This window comes from Dromaius novaehollandiae, chromosome 1 (genome assembly GCF_036370855.1).
Source record: "Dromaius novaehollandiae isolate bDroNov1 chromosome 1, bDroNov1.hap1, whole genome shotgun sequence".
NCBI lineage: Eukaryota > Metazoa > Chordata > Aves > Casuariiformes > Dromaiidae > Dromaius > Dromaius novaehollandiae.
The window spans coordinates 89,320,156-89,345,608 of record NC_088098.1 but is presented as its reverse complement, the minus strand read 5'-3'; the positions used below and the strand labels follow the sequence as shown (position 1 = coordinate 89,345,608).

The 25,453-nt window shown below is 45.9% G+C and overlaps 1 protein-coding gene across 4 annotated transcripts in view; it reads left to right on the top strand.

Moving 5' to 3' along the window:
* Positions 1-1,573: 1,573 nt before the first annotated feature.
* The window catches only part of SIDT1 (SID1 transmembrane family member 1), a 47,286-nt gene continuing 23,406 nt past the window's right edge, over positions 1,574-25,453 (top strand). Inside the window, exons 1-6 of one of the 4 annotated variants that reach the window (XM_064519620.1) lie at positions 1,574-2,061; positions 19,604-19,725; positions 20,596-20,766; positions 20,966-21,011; positions 23,733-23,834; positions 25,017-25,100. In XM_064519620.1, coding sequence (XP_064375690.1) covers positions 1,876-2,061; positions 19,604-19,725; positions 20,596-20,766; positions 20,966-21,011; positions 23,733-23,834; positions 25,017-25,100 — 711 coding nt within the window. In that variant the 5' untranslated portion in view covers positions 1,574-1,875. The remainder of the gene's footprint in view (positions 2,062-19,603; positions 19,726-20,595; positions 20,767-20,965; positions 21,012-23,732; positions 23,835-25,016; positions 25,101-25,453) is intronic. The other 3 variants (XM_064519625.1, XM_026103475.2, XM_026103477.2) reach the window with 3 other exon arrangements.

Sequence of the window (25,453 nt, the reverse complement as noted above, 5' to 3'; positions counted from 1 at the left end):
ACTGATCTCCTGACTGGAAATACACACAGCACAAATTATTAGTTGCTGCCAACGCTAGCTTGGTATGCAGAACGCTAGTCTTGTGCCACCTGTCACATTGCTCTGAGTGACCTGGCATGGCCCAGATATGCTTTTGCTTTGCCTCATCTCCTCCTGTTCCAAGTCTCCCTCAAGCTTCTACCCTTGGAGAGAAGATGTGAGAACCCAAACGTGCTCCCTGGTCTCCTCCCTGCAGCTGGAGTCATTCTTCCCTCCTGTAAGTGCTAGAGGGCTGATGGCCACGTGGGGCCAGAAGGATCTGTGGGTCTGAGAGGGCTGTGGGTGAGAACAGAGCTGCATGGGTCAGGAGTTCAGGGCACTATAGGCTGCAGGAGGGCATCCACAAGTCTCCAGTGCCACCACTCCTTGGTGTGCCCCAGAAGAGGTCACCCCATGTCAGAGTAAGAGGCAAGAGGGAGTCACAAGAGCTTGGAGGTGACATCACCCAGGTCTTGTGGTCTGCAGGGCACAATATGACACTCCAAGCTGACAGACAACCATTGTGTTGGACAGTCCATCTTGCAGGACATCTCAGATGGGGGTTTAGCGCTTGTTGCCACTTCTTGGGACTCTGACAGAAGGCAGGGTGACCTGAACAGCAATCTGCTTTAAGACAGATGCAAGAATCACTGGCCATTGTTTTGTTTGTTCTTGGCAGAGACCATGCAAAGATCCACAGAACAAAATGATGGCAGAATGCAAGCTGAATCGTCCTGCTGAGCTGTACAACAGCTTTTCCTCTATATAAGAAGAGCGACCCCAGGACATGTCTCTCCATTTTGAAAACAAAATTCCCAACCGGGAAGCTTCTGTGGCCAAACTCAACACAGTCAAAGAACACAGGTTGGCTTCATGAAATCGCAGCCTCTGCAAGTTCGCCTGAGGTCTGACAAACATTTCAAGTTACTTTCTAGCAATGCTCTACCTTCTCTGACGTAAAAATGCATCCCTCTACCCAAGGATTTGACACACTTCCCAAACATGTTTTCAACAGAAGAACATACAAGTGGAAAGCAGTGAAAGAGAGACCCCTGGCCTTTTCACAGCCCAATAGTATTATGCTCATCTTGCTGAAAAGGTTAAGAGTATTGCCACATTTTTGTATCAGTATCATGGAAGACTTAAGTGACATACAACACACCAGGACATGCTTGAATTAACTAAATTCCATTTTGCTCCAGCCTTTCACACCCTGGAAAATATGGACTGAACTAAAGGATGAGACAGTTCATCCCAAAGTTTCAAACAGCTGAAAATAAACATTCGGGATGGTCTCGCGCAAGATCATATCCTGACGCCCTAACACACTGGTGCTCTGCTGGCACCGGAAGGGGCGAAACGCCCCGGGCTTGTCAGGCAAGCCGTGCGTGAGCCACCCGGCCGCCGCTGTCACGGCCCCATCCACGAGGCGCTACGCGTATGCAGATACGGGTGCGAACCACCACCAGTCCTTCACCTTCCAGCACAGCCGCAGCCCCTTCCCGAAGGGAAGAAAAGCTCCCTGATGAGGGAAGAAGCTCCCTGACGTCCGACCCCGGGGCAGGGCCAGCATTGGAGGCCGAGGGCCGGCACACACGCAGGACACCCTCCGCCCCGGGGCCTCCCCCCGCGGACCCTCCCCCTCCGCGGCCAAAGTTGCGCGGTGCCCCCGCAGCGCCCCGCACCAGCGGCGGGGGGGGTCCGAGGCGCGCTGCCTGCCCGCCTTCCCCACCCCCGTGCGTGCCGCCGAGGTATTTATTTAAATTGCAAATAAAGCGGCTCGGCGCCCGCCCTGCCAGGGTAGAGGCAGCGCGGGTGCCGCACCGGGCGGCGCGGCGCGGTGGCAGCGGCAGCGCCATGCCCGGGGCCCCGGGGGGCAGCGGCGGCGGGGCCCTGCTCTGCGCTCTGCTCTGGGCGGCGGTGGCGGCCGCCGGCCCCGGGGGCAGCCCCGCTCCCGGCGCCTTCGGCCGCCTCTACCGGGGCGCCGTGAACATCAGCGCGGAGCGGGTCTACGCCTTCGCCTACAGCAGTCAGCCCGGGCAGGTAGGACCGCGGCGCCGGGAGAGGCACCGGGCCCCGCTCCGCCGTGTTGCCCGGGGGGGGGAGGGGGGGGCTCTATGGAGGGCCGGGCTCCCCCTCGGCGCCCGCGGGGTTCCGCGCTTCCCTGCGGCTCCGCGGGCACCGGCGCCCCCCGGCGGCCCCACGGGCCCAGGGCGGGGGGCAGGTTCGGCGGGGCGCGACCTGCCCCCGCGGGGCGGGCCGGGATGCGGCGCTTCTGGCGGCAAAAGGGGTTTCGCGTCTCCGGGAGACGTTGTGGAGAATAGCAATACGTTTTTCTTTTATTTTTTCCTTCTTTTTTTTCTTTTTTTTTCTTTTTCTTTTTCTTTTTCTTTTTTTAGGGGGGGGCGTGCGGTTAATGAGGCTTGTTAAATACTGCGTTCCCCACTTGCGTGCTTGGCAGGGGCGGGTCAGAGCTCCCTCCTGCGGGACCCCGGGAGATGTGGCAGGGTGCATGGGTGACTCGCCGTGCGAGGTGGCAGCATGCTAGAGGCACGGCTACGTGTGATGGGGGAAGCGCGCCCTTTATGTGTGCTTAACTTCCTCCCCCCCCCCGCCTTTTAATGTCGTGTTTATCTCAAGTAGCTAAGTGGTATCTTGGAAACTCGGTCCCCGTTATTTGGTTTGGGTATTAATTTTTCGGCGAGATGCTTTGATGTTCCAAAATACGAGCTAATGAATCCGCTTCCTTCTTACCCTCTGTTGCACAGGACAAGAGAAAATGGAAAGCATCTCTTCTCCATGCCGTATTTCTGATGTTTTAATATGGACGGATTTGGTAGAGATAACAAGGAAAAGGATGATAACAAGGGGGAAAAAAGGGCCTTTTTAATAATCTGTTGTTTTACTTCGCTTTGAAACACACACACCAAAAAAAAAAAGAAATCCAGACTTTTTTTTATTCTGCATGTTACTATGTAATAAAACATGCCTGGTATTTATTGGGGCAGGAGTTCTGGTTTGGGGCTGTGAGGCAAGTGAACCAGCACAGCTTTACTTTCCTGTTGGGTGTCACCACTGAACGCAGGAGGTCAAATGCAGATTCATGGCATAAGCCCCATTCTAGAAGCTCATGGTGATGTAAGTTAGGGTTCTTTGGGTGCTTAGTGGTGTTATGATGAGGACCTGTCAGCAGACCAAATAATGTTTGGGGCTTGTTAGCTGAGACAACGCACATGGTGACTTCATTTAAAATGAATCCTGTTCACTGGATTTAACTGTGCTGTTTAAAGGCCTGAGTTTTGCTGGATCCTTCTAGGAAAAAGTAAGTTTGCTTCTCTCTCTCCAGAAGAATAACTAGTTTGATGGGGAAGAGGGAATACACAGCTGCTTTGTGGGCTTTCCAGGTATTTAAATCCACCTTCTGCTTAATGGATGCTCTCAGAGACTAGCCCATTCCTGTGGCTGTGAAAAGCCCATAAGCCCAGACTATTGCTGCATTTAAGCAGGAACTTCAGTGTTCCTCTCCATGTTCCTCTGTGCTGGAACATAAAATCTTTGTAGTGGTATTGAGCTGGCCAAGAACATATCTAAGAGAGGAAACTTCAGATTTGAGGCTTGCTTTTCCTATTTTTTTTTGTCTTTTCAAGGCAGAAATCTCTAAGCCACGAACATGCTTAAAGAAGGCCATGCAGCCAGATCTTTCTATGAAAGCTAATTTGAAAGAGAAAACCATTTGCAAAATAAAAAGGAGAAACGTTCTAGGAGGCTTTTGGGTGAGGGGTGCCCAAAACAGATCTTGAGGATAGCTCAGTGGAAGGCGCTATAGATGCTGCTCCTGAGATGAAGCAGCAGAAACCTCCAAGAATGTGTCTGGCTTAATCAGCATAACTTGCTGCAGGTATGTGCAACCCCCATTCCAGCTCTGGCCCTGGACCAATGTGAGGCAAATGGGACTGGCGTTCCTCTTGCCAGCCTGGTCAGAGCTAGAGGCAGGTCTGTGCTGACAGTTCTGCATCTCCCTGGGGGTGATTGTTGCTCAAAGTTTGGAAGCTGGATGGTGCAAATCTTGACTTTAACCAGGGACCATGCTCTTGTGGGCAGGCTTCTCTTGTGCAAGAGTTGTGAAGATATTTAGTGGCATGCTGTCCACCACCCCAGCTTTGAATTAGAGTGCCCAATCCTGGGTAGTTGTTGGGCCTTCTGAAGGAATGTAATGCCTGCAAAAACTCAGTGTACCAATCCTTCCTTCTCACTGTTTTCTTCAGCCCTGAACTACTAATGAGCAAAGAGTCAGCCAGCTGCCTGCTACTTGCGAGGTCCCCACTCTCCCTGACCCTTTCAGATGACTCCTGTGTCTGTGCTGATGACAGGCCAGCCAGAAACCTCTCATACCTTGAGGCAGATACTGCATGGACAATTAACCTTAGCTATGGGAAATTTAATTGAATAAAAAGAGCATTTTCCCTGTGGAAGGGCTGCAGTGGATGAATGTAATTGCTTTCTCTCTGAAGTAAAGGCAGGTTTGGGTGATCTGGCTCTGAAGGGGTTTTGCTGGTGTTGTGGGTTTGGCTGTTCCCCTTTCTGGTACCCCCTCTCCTGGGGGCAGGCCTGCAAGCAAGGGACAATTTGGAGCCAAAGACAAGGCATGAGGGCTGGTTTGCAACCCACCCATCCCCTGCAAATGCTCTGGTTAATCGCCTGCTGTGGATGCCAGGGCATATCTCAAAATGCAGCTGGATGGAGCAATGGTTGAGTGATGGACTAGAGCAGGGAAGGAATGAAACAGTTATTCCTGCTTGGTGCTTCAGAGACCTACCACTTTTTCCTAGGAAGAGTTGTGCCTGCCTGATCTCAGAGGATGTTCTTCATCCATGTAATTCTCCTTATTACCTAACTATAGATATGCCTGTGCTAGGAAAGGGGAAAAGCAAGTCCTATGAGATTGCTTGCAGGCAGATGTGTACAAGCTGAAGTGTTCCCAGTGCAGAAAGTGCAGCTTCTGGCTCTGAAGCAGAGCTGATTTGAGAGAGGCAGTCACTTCCCTTCTGTGCACCTCCTTTTCTATGTGTACAAAATGGAAATAAGGGTATTCATCTGCTGGCCAGGTCTCCTAGCTGAAACTCCTATGCATGTATACATTGCCAGGCCTCTTCTGGGGATGGGGGGGAAAAAGCCCTAGGTGCTTTGCAAAAATATTTCACCAAGCATCTTAAGGCAGGAGAGCTGCCAGGCTGCTATGTACTTGGCAACTAGGATTTAGGCCCTAATTCTTGAGGCTGAACTGTAAAAGCAAGGCTGTGCTGAAAGAAAAGGAGCACAGCCCCTCTGCTGCGAGGGGCTTCTAGAGTTGGCCTATGGAGAGAGGGATACACCAGAGACTCCTTCCGCAGTCTTGCATGGTAGAAAGTCTTAATTCATTATGGAGTCTTTTTTCATGGTTTTCTAGCTTCCTTTTCCTCCTCCATTTGCACTTTGAAATTTCCCCCTCTGTACAGCTGTTCGTTTAATGTTTAACTGTTAGTGTGTGTGGGGAAAAATAAAACCAGCTGTTACTCCTGTCACTGTTCACCCATACTCTAACAGCAAAGCCAGATGTGTGCTATTTAGAAAGCTGGTGAACTATTAGTTGGGCGAACAGGATTATCTTATTTTAGGGTTGTTTAAACTGGGGACATCCAGGACTGGGAAAAGGTAAATGCAGCGCATGCGCTGGAGTGTCTCAAATTCCACATATTCAACATGTCCCCTACTTGGGGGCAGATGGGTGTGAAGGGGAAATGGATATGCTGGAGCTGCCTGTGCAGCAGTCAGCCTGCCCAGAAGGCTGAACTAAAGCTGCATTGGCTGAAGAAGGCTTTATGAAACAAGGGAGAAAACCTGTTTAGTTCCACAATTGCGATAATACAAGGGCTTCCAGAAAGAAAAAAAAGTTGGGAGGAAGCAATGAAAGAATCCAAATTGAGCTGCTCTCTTCACCACTCTAAGATCTGCCAAGTGCTAATGGTTATTTTGCTGAAAAACCCAAATGGCACCCACTATGTTGTACTTGTGGATATTTCCTGTACCAGGTCCTAACAGATGCAGGAGAGTATCTTGAGGAAGACTGTTGGAGACAACAGAAGTTCTTCCTGATCAGAGTTCACGTCAGCTGAAGGTGTGAATCGAAAGATGCCTGGACTATATTTAGGAAACCGAGTATCTGTGAGAAGAACAACTGTCTGCAAGTTTCCAACTTTCCTTTCTTAGGCAAAGCTATTGCAGTCTAAACACTGCTCTTGGATATGCTGTTTTGCATCTTGATTGTAATGAGTCCAAAAGCTGAGCAGTGGGCTGCACCTATTTTGGGAGAATGAGTGGATGATATTTTCCTCCTACTCCCTTCCCAGGACTAGGAACAGAGCCCCAGTCTGCATTCCCATATGGCCCAGCCTTGCAGCGAGCAGTGATTGACAGTGGAATAATCTGTGGCTTCTCCACGTAGTGGTCATGCCATATGAGGATGCATGGCTCTGGAGTGACTCCGTTTCCTATGTGGAGTCTATTTGAGGGATGATGAGTAAAAACTGTCCTCAGTGAATGAGTGAGAAAGGTTGTGTGCTGCCACAAGGCTTGCTAACACCACTACCATTCCTTCCTTCATGATTTAGATAGAAAAATAGTGGCTAACTTGAGGGAAGAGGGGAAGCAACACTGGTGAGAAGGATGGAAGTCTTTCAGTTAGATGCCTCAGACTGTATGTCACCCTCTGATGGAGACAAGGTGCCAAAGAGTGTGAAGCATTTGGGTTCCTCTGTCCTCTAATAAATGGAGTCTTTTATAATCCAGTTGTGGGCAGCAGTTGTGCTTGCTTTACTCTAGACAAGGAGGCAGAACCCAAATTCACCCATACATTCCTCTGGGACTGTGTGATGAGTTATTTTCTCAGATGAAAGCTATTTGTCATAGCTACAGGGAAACTCCTTGCTGTGCTACACAAGGCAACTTGGTTTAATAAATTTCAGTGATCAAATCTGTATTTACTGTTCTCTGCTGTTTTTATTGTAAATGCAGGTCCCAGTACAGCAGCACCTGTGTCTTATAGGAACTCCAGGAGCTCCCCTTTTACCTCCACCTTCTGAGCTGTTTTTAGGCTGGATGTGCAGGACTCTTCTGGTCTGGAACAAAACTACTTCAAAGTATTCCCTGGATCTCCTATGTGACTTCACTGTAATGTTGGTCTTGGTGGCCTGAGTTTCACCTCACAGCTATACTGTGCATACAGCAAAACTTTTTCCCCCGCTGTTTGGAGACAGCCAAACCTGAGCTGTTTGGCATAGTGTGGGGAATAGGTTAACATCTCTTTTTGTAATGCTGAGTGGAAGCCCACCCTTGTAGCCGCAAAGATGCAGGCAAAAATCAGGTAAATTGGGAAGACTACAAATAGTTAAATGTGAAGGAGATCACCTAAGTTCTGCAGAGCTCCTGTGCTTGTAGGATATCCAGGGACTGAAACTGCTTTTTAGTTACTGGCTCTCGTCTGTTCACAGGACACTGGAAACGCCTTGCTATTTCTGGAGCCTAATGTTAAATGCCTTGTGAGGCCGAAGTGTAGGCACAGTGTCAAATCCAGAGAAGTTACAGTGAGTGTATGGTGTTTGAAGCTTAGAGGGGTAGACAGTAGCCCTGTGGAATAATTCTTGCATGTATAGTAAGTTTTTGTTGGTGGTGTGTGTGTGTGTTTTTTTGAGGTGACAATTTAGACAAAGTAGAACAAGCTGTGTTTGGGATGTTTCACTGCTTCTTAATTGTCCCCCCCCCCCCCCCTCGCCCCCCACTCCTTGCCTTGTCTGGAGTTATGCCAAAGCTTTTCTTTATGAAAGAAAGCACAGGTAAATTGAGGGAGAAATGATGTGGGGATCTGTCGAAGACAGGAGCTTGGTCTTTGCTTTCTGCAGCATAAAATGTACTGCCTTGAAGGCTTTGGCTCTGGCAGAAATGGGGTAGCTTAGGTGGAAGAAAAGTATGGGAGATAGATAGCTTTGCATTAAGCAGAGGATTTGATCGGATGACCTCCTGAGGTCCCTGCAGACTTAAATTGTTCTGTGGCTTTCTGAGGTCTCATGCTGTGTTGTCTCTAGGCAGAGGAGGAAAAGGAGAGCGTATCTTGAAGGAGATAATCTGTTTGCAGGCTTTAGGGGAAAAAAAGCCTCGGGAGTCTGCTCTGATTTCTTGCAGTGTGGCCCTTCAGATGGTGACATTTGTCTATTTTCTTTCTACTGTGCAAGCCAGTGAGGTCAAGCCCAACATCTTGTGGTTGAACTAAAATATATCATTTGAATATGGATATCTTTCTAAGTCTTAAAAATCAAAATGACTTTTTTCTTTTTGGGCTGTCCTGCTGTTTAAAAGTAAAGCCATTCAGGGTTTGTCATGTGTAGTTTCCTGCCCTCTAGCCCCCTGACTTCTAGATTAAAAAAAAAAAAAAGTTCTGAACATAAGTAACTTTACCAAATTGTCTTTGCTGAGTTTGAATTCTTTCCAAGAACAATGCAGCAATTTATAATACAAACATTTGCATTGTAAGTGGAGGCTGAAATGTCCTTAAATAACTTGTGCAGAAGTTGTTGGGTAAGAAGGTACGTCTCTTCCTATGCAGACTTAGTTTGCTATTTCAAGGCATATGCAGGGAATGAAAGTGCAGTCTGTAAAAAGCTATATTGCAAGCGTGTGCCATCTGCTTAGCTTGAGAATATAGTTTAGTACATTTGCATAAGCAAACATTATTTCCTGCTGTGTATATTTACAGAAACAGAAGATTTCATAAATATTCCTCCTTACCTTCCCTATGGCACTGCTTTTCTTTGGACATAGAAATTAGCAACTGCAGTGTGGTTTAAAAAAACAAACAAAGAATGATTTAAAAAAAAAACATGTAGGGCACAGAATTCAATCCATATCAGTAATCCATATCAATATTGATGAGGTGAAGAACTTATGTGTTATTGCAGTGAGCTGGGGGTGGGAGGCAGTTTAGAAAGGTTATAAACACTTTGGTTTCAGGGGTTGTTCTAGCCCAGAGTTCCAGCTGTTGTGGACTTGGAAGACAGTATGTACTGAAAGTAGGTTGGTTGTTCCTTAACTAGCTGTTCAAAAAGGATTTTTCCTTTATTAAGCTTCCTGAGGTCTCTGAGGGTGGTCAGAAACAGGTACCCATTTGATCCAGCATGGCAGCTCCTAGTTTCTCTTTCTGGCTGTCTTACAGTCTCCCTGCTGGCCTTGGTTTGAGGACATTTAAAAAAAAATAAAAAGGAAGAAGGAAAAAAAAAGATAAATATTAGCTTGTTTTATATTTGTCTTTCTTCCATTTATGCTGCACAGATAACTCTAGCAAACAAGTGAACCCCTGGGAATGTCTATGGCAGACCATAAGTACATGTTGAGCATATTTGCACGAAGTAGAACTTTTAAATGGAAATATTCATTCTGGAACAATTGCATTAATATAACTGAGGCTGTGCTTGACATATCCAGAGCCTGTCACTTAGTTTTTACTGCTTTGGATACTAAATACTTCTGGCAAAATGCTGGAGGAGACTATGGGCCAAGGTTATTTGGCAGATTGCTTTGAACAGCAATTAAAAGTTATTGACATTAGGGCACAAAGACGGGGAAAGGCTTAAAGGGAACGTTCCTTCGAGCTCTGCCCTCCTCTACTTTCCTGTTGGACAGGAGTGAAACTCATACCTCATAAGAGGGCATTAAAGAGATTCTGTAACTCCTGTTGGTTTGGTGTCTCATAGTTATTTTCCTTCAGTATCTCAACATCCCCAATTGCTTGGCAGTGGGAAGAGTGGCAGAGTTTAGCACTCACAGGTACATGGTTCATTCACTGTCTCAATTGCTCTAGCTCATCTGTCTGAATCCTACGTTACTTAATTTCAGGGTTTGTATAAAAATGAAGCTCTTCTTTCTTGTGCACCAGCAAGCTGTAGCAATATGATGGCTTTTGTAGATGTATCCTGCACTGAGACCTTGCACTGTAACTAACAGCTTGTATGCTTGCTTGCCGGATGTGCTCCCTGCCCACTGGTTTGGCTTGGTGCCTTGTCAGGCCCACAAGCAAACGCTGTCGCAATGTGGACTGATAATCCCTGAAGGCCTTGCAAGGAGAGGCTGCGTGTGGGTGCGGTGGAGAACGTGGCTAAGCCCCAGTATGATTCCAAGGTTTTATTTAGCGTCAGGTGGTGAACAGGAATCCGCAGTAATGCTCTTGAAAACCTTTGCTCACAGCAGAAATTGTTGTTGCATCCTCCCCCTGCCCTTAAACTTGCCTCCTCATGGTCTTAAACTGATGTGTACTCTCTGTGGGAAATGTAGGCTTAATTATCAATCCAAGGACTCTTTCATGTCAACAAGAGCCCAGTTTATTTTGCTTAATGTTTGCAGCCATGTTGGTCCCACTCAGCTGTGCGAGTTTGGTACTGGCTCCTTCTGCCTGTTTCCATCTCGAGAAAGGAATTTGGTTGCTTTCCTTTCTCCTTCCTCTATCTCTGGGGAGGTGATAGAGCTGAACTGCAAATATTTGTCTTTCCTGTTCTAACACATTTTTATGTAGTGCTGAGAGCTCTGTCTTTATTCAGCTGTCGAACTGCTCTGTCTGCCTTGAAATGCAGGAAAAAAGGCTCAAGTTCAGTCATCTAAAAAAACAAAACTTTCACTAACTTGGCTGGTGAACACAGAGATGCACATGACCTCAGCTTGGCAATGAGAAGGAATGTGTGGAGCAGAAGTCTCCAGTCCTGTCTCTGCTTCAGCTCCACAGTGCGAAAAGCCATAGGATGGTTATTGCTGACAAATGTCATGCAGGGCTTAGCTGCCAAAGGGAGTATTTGGTACATGAGTTCGTTTCCCTACATCCAGTCTGGACTATCCCACCTGGAACCTACCTTCAGATTTCTGCAGGAGGCAAGAATTTCTGTGTAGACAGTACTGATGAAATAGAGGCTGTCACCATATTTGTGTACAAGGAAGAGGAAGAGAGACATGACCAGTTTTCTGCAGGGCTGGAAACAGTCTGCTGAAAAGTGAAATCTCTCAGCAGTGTTGTCATTGCAGGAGGGATTGCAATGTGGTGTACTCTCTTATTGACCAGGCAAAGCTTCCTCCTCATCTCGCTATTGTTAAGTGTGGAAGGGTGGGTGCTGACGAAGCTCACAGGCTTTTGCTCTAGTGTGAGGGATTTTTTTAATTAAAAAAATTTTGCTTTTTAGCTGGAATTCCCCTTGTCTTTATGTGCAACACAGGTAGGATCTTACTTCTGTGCTGGGAGAGACGTGTGTGAGATCAGAGTGGTGGTTTTCCTGCAGCAGGGAGAGGTTCTTCTGTCAGAACTGCTTGTTCTTAAATCTTTGGAGGGGAATGGGGGGAGAAGGTCATTTGAGCTAGATAAATCACTTTTTTTTTCCCCCCCTCCTGCCTTTTGCCCTCTGCTCTGGAAGAGAGATTGCTGGAGTTGATACTATGGAGGGAAACAACAACTCTTGGCTTTCAAAGGGAAAGATGGGGCTGCTAGCACTACCTCAGTAGTGAATTCATTAAATCATGGAAATGTGTATATAGTCTATACTATACAATAGCGATGCTTCTATACAATATAATCTAGAAGCAAAACATGGACTAAGGGTTTAAGGTAGGTTTATTGGGACAGAGTCTGAAAAGCACAAACGTTAGTTCATAGGTGCTGCCTTATCCCCATCCCCTGTGATGTTCTTGCTAGACACAGTTAACTCTGCTAAGCAATATGTTTTTCTCCAAGGCACTGAGTAGGGTTCCTTCTGCTCTGTAGCACAAAATCAGAGTGATTGACAGCAAATAAATCAAGCCTTACTTGCAGTTTAATGTTAACTTTCTGCACTTTCCCAAGCTTCCTCATAATCACACCTTAATTCTGCTGAACTCCTCTGCTCTAATGTCCCCAAGCTCTGTTGCAAGTGGCGGGGAGGGTCTGGAGGGCCCGTTAATTGGTAACTTCTTGTGCAGGTTTGGCCCACAGGCACATCCACCCATTTCATTGCCTGGTTTTGGAAGAACAGCTGTTAAGCCATGCAGAGGCCTAGCAACCAAAGCCTTGTGCTGCCAGGAGCTGCTGCTCTTGGTGAGCTGTGAGGGGGGGAGAGTAGCTGCATCTCAGGGCTGAGATTTGGCCCCTCTGCTGGAAGGGCTGGATCTGCCCATGACAGGCTCTGTATTACTGTGGTGATGGAGGCAGGGTAAGTAACTAGATGGATTGGACCTTAATTGCCATCTGTCTGACTTTTGAATCCCTCTGCTTTTTTCCTGGGCTTTTAATATGAAGATTTTGAGTTTTGTTTGGGTGGTGTGATACTTTTGATTGATCTGGGGTAGGTCAGGATATAGGGGGAGCAGAGGTATTCACTGCAGGCAGATGGTTAAAGTCTGGAGGTGAAATTTCAAGTACACTGAGATCTTCTTAATGAGCTGCTTTATAATACTGTTGTGACTTCTTGATGTTCCCCTCCTTCAGTTTGAAGTGTCCCATTTTGAGCATGGCTTGGGAGGCAGCTTGTCTCACAGAGAAAAAGGTGAGAGGGAGGAAAGATGCCTGATGGGATCACCGCTGTGAGCTGTGCTTAGGCCAGAGGTGGTCCCGTCTTGATGCAGCTGAATGCTGTGCTGCTCCCCAGATGTTAGCACGAACCTGAGAGCTCAAGGCATTCAGATATGGGCTTTTGTGGGAACAGGGCAAAGGAGCTCTAACTGCCTGTTACAGGGAGCAGATATACAGCACCAAACACAGGGAAGGTAGAGAGAAATAATGTATGATGGTAATAAGGAATACATCAATTTTTGTGTGGGTCAGAAATGAGGATAAGTGCTTAGATTTTTAAAAAAATGGCCAGGTGCCAACATTCATCACAAAAGAAATCTTATCTAAGTTTGGAGATCCAGTTTCAAAGTAAGTTTTGCAACATCTGCAGATTTGAACCCCAGCATGAACACTGCAGAATGCTACCTTGGAGCAGAATTTCTGTTTTATTTTCCTGTCACCTGTGTAAACTTGTCTTGGTCTGTATCAGGCCCTTAGATATTCTGTCTTGCTGATACAAGTTTATTCTGTAAAACGCAACAAGTATCTAGTGGCTGGCTGTGGCAAAATTGCCTTTCTGACTTTGGGAAGCTCCTGTTCCTTTCCTGTTTCTGAACCTTGCCTTCTGTCCTTCTGAAAATCTCACATTTTACTAGGATAACATGAGAAATAATATAAGATAATGGAAGCAGCGGCAAAGCTGAGTAAATATTGTAGACCGTATATGCTCAGCTTAGTTTTGTGGAGAGAGGGAAACTGAATTATAGGTCTAACAGATCTCTGCAGAGGGCAGGGACCCTCTGTCCCTTCTCAGGCCTCTCCCCAGCAAAGCATTAATCACCAAAACTCATGCTTTTCTCTTCCCTTGCCCTTCTCTGGGTTAGATGGGAAGTGCTTTATAGTAACATCCTTCTGAGAGGCACCGTGTGCCTGAGCCTTATGCCATGGTGTACACCACACATCTCAGTGACCTGCACCTTTTCCGTTGCGGTTAAGAGGTGCCACGGAGGGTAGCAAATAAACCATTCCTGTAGTGGGGTGTGGGCTGCAGGATTTGCCTCCTGATACTGGACTAGACAGATCAGAAAGTGAATCCTAGTTCTCAGTGTTTGCTTTGCAGCAGCTGTTGCTCTTGATCCCACTGGGGAAATACTGCAGCCATTCTCTGACATAAGGTACAGGAGGCGCAGGTAAGCCATGCATTTGTTAGCCTCTGGGAGTCAACTCATGCAAGCTTTGGTCATCAGGATCAAACATTAGACATGGAGGTATGGAGGTGTCATCTTGGGGAGGTCAGTTCTCCTAGTTTTATAATTACCTTGGGATTAGTCACTGTCAATTGCACAAGCAAAAGAGCTCTTAACCTGATGTGCCTGGCGTTTGTGCAGCAGCAACTGTACAGGGAGCAAATAAAGGCTTTGAAGGGTTAGTCAGTGTTTGTCCGCAGTTAAGCACCTGACACATTGTTTATGGCCTTTTGTCTCTTTTTGCATGCTTGAGTCTCTGCGTCTGTAAAATGGAGATGCATACTGCTATGGCCATATAGGATGTCACTGCAGTATCTTGAGGCCTTTCAGTATTTGTGCTTTAACTATACAGTGGAAACTAAAAATTTCAAAAGTCTGTGGATACCTGGGCAGGCCCTGCAGGCACCTGGACTGGCAATTGCCATAGCAGCAGGGCTGCCTGAAAATAGATGATCTGTCCTTGACAGAATTAATTAAGCTGAGCATTGCTTGTTGTTAGTTAAGTAAACAACTAATAGCCTTGGATTCACAGTCAGGTCCTTTTCTTTCTTTCTTTTTTTTTTTTTCCCTCTTCCTCCCCCCGCCCCCCAAAGGAAAATCACCTGCATTTAGACTAACAGCTGGAATAGGCTTGAGCTCTGAAAAAAGAAATGCTGAGTACATTGACCTACAGGTTAAGGAGTGAGGAAAAAAGTGTTAATGTTGACAGCACAGAGGAGGAGATAGGTAACTCTGTGCCTGTGCTTGTAGTACCTTTTGCTTGGGGGCACTGCTGCCATGCTGGGCAAGGAGCAGCAGGGGCTGGAAGTGGAAGGTGCAGTGGCAACAGACGGCCTGTGCTGACAGCATCTTTGCTGAGCTCCATTTACGAAATGTGACTGGCAGTATTGCACCTGCAGCCATGGTCTTAATGAGCTTTCCTTGGCCAGGAAACTAAAATGCTAAATCTTTTGGCTAGATTCAGCAATGGACATTGAGCCTAGCAGGAAGGCGTAAAGATAAAAACCTGTGTGAATGGAGTGTTAAACTTATCATACAGGAATTTATTAGTGCACAAGACCTGTTGGGCTTGTCCAGGAAACTCTTACAGAGGTGGCTTTGTCTTGTAAAAACAGGAGGGTTTGTGCTTTGTGCGGTCATCTTGGGCAGGTATGAAGCAGCAAAGCACACCCTATTTCTGGGCTTCCCTTAAAGGGAGGTGAATAAATACACAGCACAGAGCTTCTTTCCAAAGGAAACAGTCAGACTAAATTCTGGTGTTTCCTAAGCAGAAGGCTGTTTAGTGGCAATTCCTCACTTATGGTTGCAGCTTCCCTACTGTGACTGCAGCTTGTCCCCTTTCTGACCAAGTGCATTCTTCCACTACACTGGCCCTGTGTGAGAGCTCTTGCACTCCAGTGCATACAGTGGGACCAAACCTGGTAAAAATTTCACCGGTGAGAATTGAGCTCTCTTCAGAAAGAGTATACTGGAGGGGCTACAAGGTGGCAATGGTAGAAGCAGCCAAATCTGAGGAAGCCAAAATGAAACTTTGGTCCTCTAATGGTTTATTCCTTTGTGAGTGAAGATGTGAAAGGACTTCAGCCTTTATATGCTCCTTAGAAAGTGTTTGGGGGCAAGTGGGATCCTGAATGGCAACCCTTGTCTGTGCAGCTGCTTGCCCTTGGGAGGAGCGCATCTGTACTAGAGAAGGGAAGGAATAGAGGGTATCAAAGGGATCAAGGAAGCATAACAAGGCTATAAATTGGGAATAGAGGCATGGTTCCCCACATGGAGACAAAGGCCTGGCTCGCTGAAGATCTCACTTGCCATCATTGTCAATTATTGGCACACCACATTAATTTAAACTAATCCAGATGATAACCCACACTTTGAAAGCTCATCAAATCAGGTAGGTAGGAATTGAAGCAGTGCTGGAATTGCGAGTATCAGTTGTTGCCTCAGTTCCAGCTCCTTATCTGTAACCAGGATATGTCTTGGTCCTGCTTTGTCTTTCTTCATCCTCACCTCCCTGGGGCTTACCAGGCTAGGTAGAATACAGGTGCACATGGGAGCTTTGACAGTGCCTGAGCTCTCCTGGGCTGCAATGTACTGAGACCACCGTGGTGGCTCTGATTATTTGTCCCATCTCATATCTGCAGGATTCAGCTTCCTGAAGCACCCAGTAGTACTGCTTTAGAAGATGGCCACAAAGTTTAAATTACTTTTTTAAAAAAAAAAAATACTACTCATTTGTTGGATTTCTTCCCCCCTTCTCTTCAGTATAGCAGACCAGTTACCTGATTCAGGCTCATTTAAAAGGCATAACAAGGTGGGAGGGAGGGGAGGAAAACCATTCAGTTCAAGTAACTTGTTGGCAAAAGGATGTGGTGGCTCTGGCCTTGGTACTTTCTGCTTCTAAGTAGGCATAACACCTTCCATAGAGGAGCTGTCTGCATGGCTTGACCTCTGGGGAGAGGACATTACCTGTGGTCCTAGATTAAGGCCATTGCTGCTCTGTAGTCCTATTCCAGTGAGGGCTGGTTCAGCTAGAGCAGCCTGAAAGGGAAACAGTCAGCCCAGCTGATGTACCATGTGAGATAAGGGAGGGTCACACAAGTTGAGCGTTGGAAGCTTATGTCCTGCTAGACACTGAGAACTGCCGTCCCCTACAAGGCAGGAATTGCCATTCAAATTGGATATTTATTAGAGCTTTCCAAGGGAAACAGGATTCAAGATTTGCCTGCTGTCTTTGGATTTAAGACCCTTCTTGTCTGGTGGTGAGCTATCCTGTGCAGGTACTGACTGCTCCCACGTTGCGAGCTGTGTTGGCATTCCCCTCTCATTAAAATTGAGGAATTCCACATATTGCCCAAACAAACATCTATGATCACATAAAATATTTAGTGAAAGACTGGGACTGTGAAATACCAGCACTGAAAGTAGGTCTCCAGTCTTGTGTTGACTCTGTTGTGCTTGTCTGTTTAGGAAGCAGTATTTAATTACATAGCTATGCATCCCCAAATAATATACTATAGAATGCAGGCAGCATGTATTCTTACCTGTGGATGCCAAACAGTGTAAGAAATTAATGTAGCTGAAAAATAAGATGTACCACTGGAGATGAATGACTTCATATGTAGCATAATGTAGTAGTGGGAAGAGCTGGGATTTACAACTAAACTGTACAATTATCCCTCATGTATCTTAATATGTATCAAAAGCTGGAGGGGTTTTGCTTGACTTTTTTTAAAATTGCCCATGAATTTCTGTATGTGTGTTTTCTTTTAGAACCAATATAGAAAATACTAAGACTTAGTTTGCTGCTGAAAGGGAAGATCTAAGGTCGAAAAAAGAGGCATTCTCCCCTTTATGCAGTGTTCACTTTTCCTGTGTCCAAAGCCTGGCCCAGCTGTAAAAGTAGTGCTTTTTTAAATACTGCTCAGCATTAGCATATATGTCAAACAGCCATTATATTTCTTAAATTGAGAATTTAAAAGGTAGGGATGCAACTTTAAGTCTTCCAGTCAGTACAAATGAATTGTATGCATTTGGTTAAAGTGCCTACTTGAAATGTGTGCTTAAACTATGTAGCTTCTGTGTTCCTAAAGAAGGTCAATGTAGCAGAGGATTTCCTAATGACTAGCCTGCATCTATGAATGACTGAGGATGCATAACCTGGTAGTACCATTTGCAGGTTGTCTGACATGAGCTCCCTGTTGCACTGTGCTGAGTGCTGGAGGGTTTGCAGGGTCGTGTCCAACTAGAGTCAGTGTAAGTTGTTCTGCCCATGAAAGTGGGATTGCTTTGACTGTTTCATGGGCAAAAGCTGCTGGTCACACAGCTGGAACATGTGTCCCTTTTGCAATGATAGTTGGCTTCCCTGTGGATAAAGAATGGCTGCCCGTGCTAGCTGTCATTGCCTTCATGGGACTTGGACTTAAGCATTGTATCTTTGTGCTCCTCAGATCTTAGTTTCAACGTCCCCTTGTTATTCGGGTCCTGGTTTCTTGTTGCTGTGACTACTTCTGTGTAAAATTCACTTACAGCAAATGCCTACGAGTGTAAGGAGCAAGCTGAACAATCTGCTGCACCTGCATTTCCCATGGCACATGTTGGCTCCAGCTCCTCTATCTGAGCAGGGCAGCTACTGAGAGAGCGAGGATGTGGCCAGGTAACTTGCAGTGCTGTCTGGTGATGACCTGTTGTGCCGATGCCCTTCAGGTGTTAGGACATAACACAAGACTCGTGGATGTTTTTGCTCACCTCTGTTCTGGGACCCCACAGTGGGACCTTACTCATAGGGGACCCTACTTTACTTGGAAACAAATTGCAATTGTAGTTTTTGTGGTTGGAAAGAAAAGATGGAAGGCATGCCAGAAGAGTATTGCAAAGCTTCAGAAACCAGAAGGCAATGGAAGAAGATTCCACTGTTTGCTTTTATATCTCAAGGGTTTTTAAATTAAATGATTTATGACTCTTTTTGTTGAAGACTTTATCTTTTAGGAATTGGTGGTTGTAGACTCTGTATGATGATGATAAAATGGATAATGATTAGGGCTTTCAAGAAGGAAGTGTTGTTCTGGTAAACAGAACTCCCATGTGAGCCTGGAATCACTGAACATAAATAGGAATTTTTCATCTTTTAGACTTGCAGATTGCAGATGCAAACCACACTGCCACTAAAGTCCTACACACGAGCACAAGTTACCATTTCAGGTAGCTGCTCTTCTGGTACTTTGCCATTCTGTATGTTTCATCAGAAGATGGCACCCCCTTTTACGCATCCACTTCTCGTAGGGTAGAAAGTTATCTGTGATACATCTTTTACTAGTCTATGAGAATCCGTTCTAACTTTCCAAGATCTGGTGGTTTAAAATGTGTATGCCCTGGCTACCCAATGCACTTTCATTAAAGGTCTCTAATCAAGTTTTACTGTCTTTTCTGATGATTTATGTGTGCTCATACCTTGTTTTCATGTGCAATGCATACAGCTCCTGGGAGGGAGCTGAAGTGATGTTCTTTACAGATGGAAATGGTACAGTGCCAGACAGACTGCTTGCTTATTTCTCAAAGCAAATAGTAAATTGAGAGCCTTCTACTCCACATGTCTATCTCTGCAACTGCGTGATGGCTAGACAACATAAGGAGAGAATTCAGTTGCTGATGTAGTTGGCTACATTAAAATCCTCTTTCATAAACTAAACTAGCCTTCCTTGGACCGTTAAAGGCAGTCAGCAATGTGTTTCTGTTTTAGTAGATGGGGTAAATAAAGATGACGGCCATCTCGGTGTCAATTACAGCAGAGCCAGGTGCTGACTGCTAACATATTTTATCATCCTTAAGCATTAATGCCTTCTTCAATCATTGACTTTCTGGTACTTTTGATTTTGAGTTGGTGACAGAAGAGCACAAGCAAGAAACTTCTTAGCTGCAGCCTTGGGTGTGTGTCTGAGTTTTTTTGTTTGTTTTAGTTTATAACAAAACACTACAAGTAATTTGGGTTACTCCCCATTGGGTAAGCAAGCTAATAAAGTTTGTCTTATGTTTGCTGCGCTTGTTTGCTGTGTCTTGTCTGACAGTCAGCTCTGGGATGGGGACAGAGCTGTGACTCTGGATTAGAGTAGCAGCAACTAGGAGCCTCTACAAATGCCCTCTGGATGTGGATAACCAGTTCAGTGACAAATTCTGCTTTGTCACCAAACCAGCTAGGTTTGGAGCAGTCTCCTTTTTTCGCCTTCTACTAACACCTATCTCTACTCTGTTTCCACAGGTAGATGCGGTGCGGGTGTATGTGAACAGCAGCTCCGAGAACCTCCAGTATCCCGTCTTGTTTGTAGTTCGCCAGCAGAAGGGGGTGCTGTCATGGCAGGTTCCACTAATTTTTCGAGGCCTGTAAGTACTGGAGTTCCTTCCTCATAACTGTGTCCAGCATCAACTTTTCTCTAGTGCTAGGTCTTGCCACTTGTGTAGACTACAGGGCTTGTTTGCAAAGCATGCTTGATCACTCTCAGCTGAACGTAGGAGGACCTGGATTTGGTAGGTAACATCTTGTTTGTCAGCCTGCTCTCGTGTCTTGGTGTTTTTCAGATATGTACACAGAGTATGAGGAGGCTTGTCCGTGATGGATTTAACTGTGTCACTAGGCAGCGAGTCTACCAAATGGCATTATTGGCATTGCTTGCGGCGTGTGCAAGTAGTTTCTGGTGTTTAGTTTGGAGCAGGGTTTGAACCAGCTCTCAGAAGAGATCTTGTGATCTTTTTTGATCTTGTGAAAATGCTGCTGCTGTGTAGCTTCACCAAACCTGGATAGCTAGGGAGGGCTGCAAGTACTGAAACTTTGCAGACATCTTAGAACATGAAAAATGCGGTTTGAAGCTTTGCCCTGTGATTGAAATTCTAGAGCTGGATAGCAGATACCTTGCAGTGTCTTGTGTGATGCAGGCAATGGGTAGAGCAGCTGCTCTTCAGGGCTGTCATTGCCCTCTCTGACTTCAGCAAATCACAGATGCGCTAGATTTGCAGATGGCATGGGCAGTCTGGAAAGAAGCAAAATGTTGAGGACTGCCAGTCCCATGTGTAGACTGCAAAAAGCAACAGGAGAGTGGAGTGTGAGCTTGGAATAAAAGACGGAATGATTGTAGATTCTCATATGCAAGCAGGGTAAAAATCGGGTCTTTCCTAGACCTGCAGAACAACCTTTTTTAACTGCTGTCTCTCTCTTCTGTCCACCTTTCCCTTCTTTCCTGCCCCTACCTCTTGTAGCTATCAGAGGACCTACAATTACCAAGAAGTGAGTCGGACCCTCTGCCCTTCTGAGCCAACACCTGAGGCAGGACTCTCTGAACAGATTATATTTGTGGATGTCGCTTCCATGGCACCGTTTGATATTGCATATGAGCTACTAGTCACCAGGCTTGACAACTTCCAACTTGAGTAAGCTGGGATGGGTGAATGCAAATCTAATTGCTTTGCGTATCTGTTATACGGGGTTTAGGCCCATCTAGCAATTCTTTCCCTCTCAGAAAATGTCCTGAGATTATTCAATTTTTCTGTTGCTTAATCTGAAGGTACCTTGTGTGCATGCCAAAACTCAAAGTTTTAGGGAGACTTCATGTTGAAACTTCTTTTCTAGGACAAACAAAGCCTTTAACTTCACTGCCAGCCCTTCCCAGCCCCAGGTAAGAAGGAGTCCTGCATGCTGTTGCTTGTATGTCTTGTTGTCTGCAAGTGGTTCCTGTGACCCTTTGTTAGAGATGGCAACAGCCTTATGACCGAGTCATTTCCCTATTAGGATGCAGGGAAATTTATTTACTCTTGCATTTCTCTGGATGTAGTGAAGAGGTAGCAGTGCCTTTGCCCCTCTAGGAATATGTTTGGGCATCTTGCAAAGCAGTTAAGTGCTTAATTAAGAACGAAAAAAATGTGACTGGAGCAAATAAATGTTATCTGAAGTGCAGGAAACTCCAGACATGTATAGAAATCCAGAAGCCATTGGACTACTGCACTTCATGGAAATTAAATGGTGTGTACCAAATGTATTATTCCAGCTAGCATTGGCTCAGTTGCTCCAGCTGACTTGCTAAAATGCAATCCTTTACTGCAAAAAAGAGCTCTAAAGTTACAGCAGAACTCAAACTGCTATTTCCTGCTCATGGCAGCAAGTCAAGGTGCTAGCTGATAAATGAAGTGCCCAATAAACCTAGTTTTAGTTTAGTAGAGAGCACACACATACAGCACATCCCGCCAAGCAGCCTTGTTTAGAGCCCTGTAGGTACTACAAGTCCTCTCTTGAATGAAAATGCCATTGGCACTAGCTAAAGTGGTACAGGAGATCATACAGCTGTGGGAAAGTATGTAATTTAATCAGGCTGCCTGGCAGTCATTTTTTGTTATAATCACCGATAGTAACATCACTTAATTCTAGGCTTCCCTATATTACCAGGCATTCCAGTAAACCTTCTGCTGTCAAATGTCTTACGTTGATTTGCTGATGCATACAGTATTTTATACAATAGGAGCATATGGAGTAGTGGTGTTTTTTTGCAAGGGGTTCTTTATAAATCCTCATTAATTAGGATCTTTTAATTTCAGTGAAGAATGCTGAGGATTTGGCCTGAAATTAACTTTGACTTCAGTCTTTGTCATAATTAGTAAAATGAGATTGGTGACTTTTAGTTATAGGCCAGATGTACAGAGTACAAAATGAGTGCATCTTAATTAGTATAATGCTGGGTTTTTTTGTAAATCAAAGTATTAAGCAGTCTGGAGAGGAAAAAAAGAAAAGAAAAAAACACCTCTTCAAAATCTAGATCAGTGTTGGAATAACTCTAAGACCAAAAAAAGACAAGTGTACCAACTAAAGGAATTGTCACCCAGAACCCAGCTCATGCCTGAGGGTGGAAGAAGAAATTAAATATGTTCATAAAAGTCACAAGTGTTGTCTTGATGTGTTTATACCACTTAGGGACTGTGCAGGAGGGAACTGTAGGTCTCCATGTCCCTTATGTTAATTCTATACTTCAGTATAAACTTGGTAAAAACTGTAGAAGGGCCCTTGTGGGCAATTTCCTTAAAGACCTAAAGCTCTTCAAGGGTAGTGCACCTGGGTAACCAGAGAGCTCAGACCACTGGAGCCAGTGTATGGCTGGGATAAAAAATGCTCTGTTGAAGAAACCAGCTTGGTGAGTTTTCATTCTGAGGGTTTACTGTCAGAGTGAGTGTTCCCTTAACACAAAGGGACCCTGGTTGGAAGGGGATGATGGAAATAGATGCTTTTTAGTAGAAACTGCTAAACTTTGGAAAAGCCTGGGTGATTTTTGACTTGGCCGCCACATTAGAAGGATGGGGATTAATTCATGGGAAGGGGAGGAGGGCACAGAGATCAGAAATGCCTGGCAAGCTCTTCACTGAGGCATATGCGGCCTAAAGGGAGGTTGCCAGCTGGGAACATCTCTTTGGGAGTAGGAGCTGAGGTAGCTCAGAGTGCTCCCCTCATTCCTTGTGGGGCATCCCTGCTCTGTGGGGAGCAGCAGCTCTGAGCAGTTTGAGGTGACCGTAAGGGAGGGTGCAGCAGGCTGGGCAGCCCTTGCAGCAAGCTGCCTGGAGAGGCAGGCACAGGCAACCTGCCTGCTTCAGCAGCTGGTTTTCATTTCAAAGCCAGTGCATTAAACTTTTACCAGAAAACAGGCAAATAGTGATATTCCCTCTGCCATCCTCTGCCTGAATCTGAAAAGTCCCTTGCTGGTGCGGGGAAGGGTGTTTCCTGATCCCACAGACTATCCTGTGGGCCTGCTCCCCCAAGAGAAGAGAAGTAGGAATATCAGCAGACATCACTATCTCCTAAGCTCTTTCAGAGAAATAGCTGAACTATTTTCAAAGCTGAAGGAAGAAGACAAACCCTCTCCCCCGAATCCTACAATAGTATCAGGCATTTATGTAACTCTGTACAGAGTTTGACCATTTGACCTAATGTCTTTCAGAGTTGCTCTTTGAGCAAACCCATTTGTGATACACTGCATGATAGCCTGTATATTCCATATATAGAAATATAGCCAGCAGTGTGGAAACATTTGGAAATTCCTCATTGCAACATAAATTGGAGTAGACTATCAAATGAGTTCACTTTAACTTGATCAGGTGGAAAAAAGCTTAAGAGGAGCAGGAGTTTAGCTGCAACTTGCATGTTAGAGATATCTGTGTGGGGGTGAGGCTTGTCTCTACCTTTTTGATCTGTTCTTTTGTAGTGTAAGGCCTTAGTATTTGAAATCTGAGTCTTTGAGAGCCCTCCAATTCCAACCCCAAAGCCTAGGTTAGATGTGGGGCTGTGCTTGGGGAGGCTCTGAAGCCAATGGCAGGGAGGATTCTGGACTGTAACTCTCGGGACCCTGCTCTTTCCATAGTATTTTCTGTACAAGTTCCCTCAAGATGTGGATTCGGTCATCATCAAAGTGGTATCTGATGCAGTCTACCCCTGCTCAGTTGTCTCCGTCCAGGATATTGTGGTAAGTCTAAGGGATGGATGGCAGGAACCTGGCTGCCTGCTGGGGCTCTGTCTTCCTGCAGGAGCTCTGTGCCCCAGCAGAGAGAGAACCTGGGAAGGCCTTCACCCTATCATGGTAGCAAGGAAGGGAGGACTTGAAGAAGGAAAGTCCTGTGGGAAGGAGGCAAAGACAGGTGCTGAGTTCAAGCAGGTCATCTAGAGATTTTTTTGTTGCAAGTAAGTGAGCAAGCTGTTCCTGCCTAGCCCTTCAGTAGGGGATTTATGATCATGTTCGCTTGTTCATGTTTGACACCCAGCTGTCTTGTGACATGGGTCTCCCTCTCTCTCCTTGGGAGGCAGATGGGAAGCTGGCAACTGAGGGAGGGGATGGGGCTGTTCCCTTAATTCTCACCCTGGCTCAGGGCAAAAAAGGGGAAGTTCTGATTTCCAAGCATGAGACTTTTCCTCCTTCCCATTTCAATCTTCTTTCCTCTCTTCACAATTGCTGGTGCCCTTCCTTGGGAAGGGGAGAATGGCTGCCCCCTGTGAGAAAGGTTGGCTGTAGCTCGCAACTGGAAAACAGTCCCCCATTCCTCCTCATTTTCCACTTCACTGAATAGTACAGATGCCTATAGTATGGGAGCAGCAAGATGGGGAGAGCGGTGGAAGATGCTGCGGCTGCTGCCTGTGAAATCCTTGCTGTGGCCTTTAATAACAGGAGTGCAGAGGGAAAAGGGTAACATCAAACCCTGCTGTTTGAAGTGATAGAAGGGCAGGAGGGGAGACTGACACACACTTTTCAACCTGTCAGTACAGAACTAAGATCTGTAGTGGGAATGAGTAAAATGGTGGCAAGCACTTAACACATAGCATAGACCACAAAGCATGCAACATATCCAGGGATAGGACTGAGCGTATACACTGCTCTGTGGGAATGGCCGAGTGAGTGATCTGACTGACTCCTCATCTAAGATTAAACTGCAGCCCTCTTGTGAGGGAGATGAAGTGAATGAGTGCAGACCACAACTCGTGTCTTCATGCAAAACCTAGAAATACTGCTCTGGGTCTTGGTTCTTTTCTTCCCTTGGTCACCCCAAGCAGGGCTTTTCTGTGCTGCTTTACACTGTCTGTTCTCCTTGATGGCTCCCTACAAAACTGGTTTGGATTTTGTGCCTAGTTGGATCCATACTTGTGTCTCTTTTAGTGCCCTGTGTATGATCTGGATCATAATGTGGAATTCAACGGTGTTTACCAGTCCATGACAAAGCAGGCGGCTATAACAGTGCAGGTGAGATGCTGATTTCTGTCCCAGTGTTTCTTAGTGGTAGCTTGTTCTGTGCATCCCTAGTGCTCTTTTGTTGATTCTGGTTCGTGCCTGTGAGCCTCCAGAAAGGGCCTTTGCTTTTATATCAACTGATAGCTCTTCTTCCACTTATATTATCTTGACTACAAAACCTTGCTTACCTTTGCTTGGACAGATGTGTCATATATTGGGTGCTGGGGGCTCTAGATCACAGTGGCTACAGTCTTCATTGCCAGGTGCCTTGCGTTCAAACCCTAGCTCTTCTACCGCTGAGTGGTGGTAGTAGTACCTCTTAATGAGCAAAGTTTAGGCAGATGGTTTGCACTTTAATAGAGTAT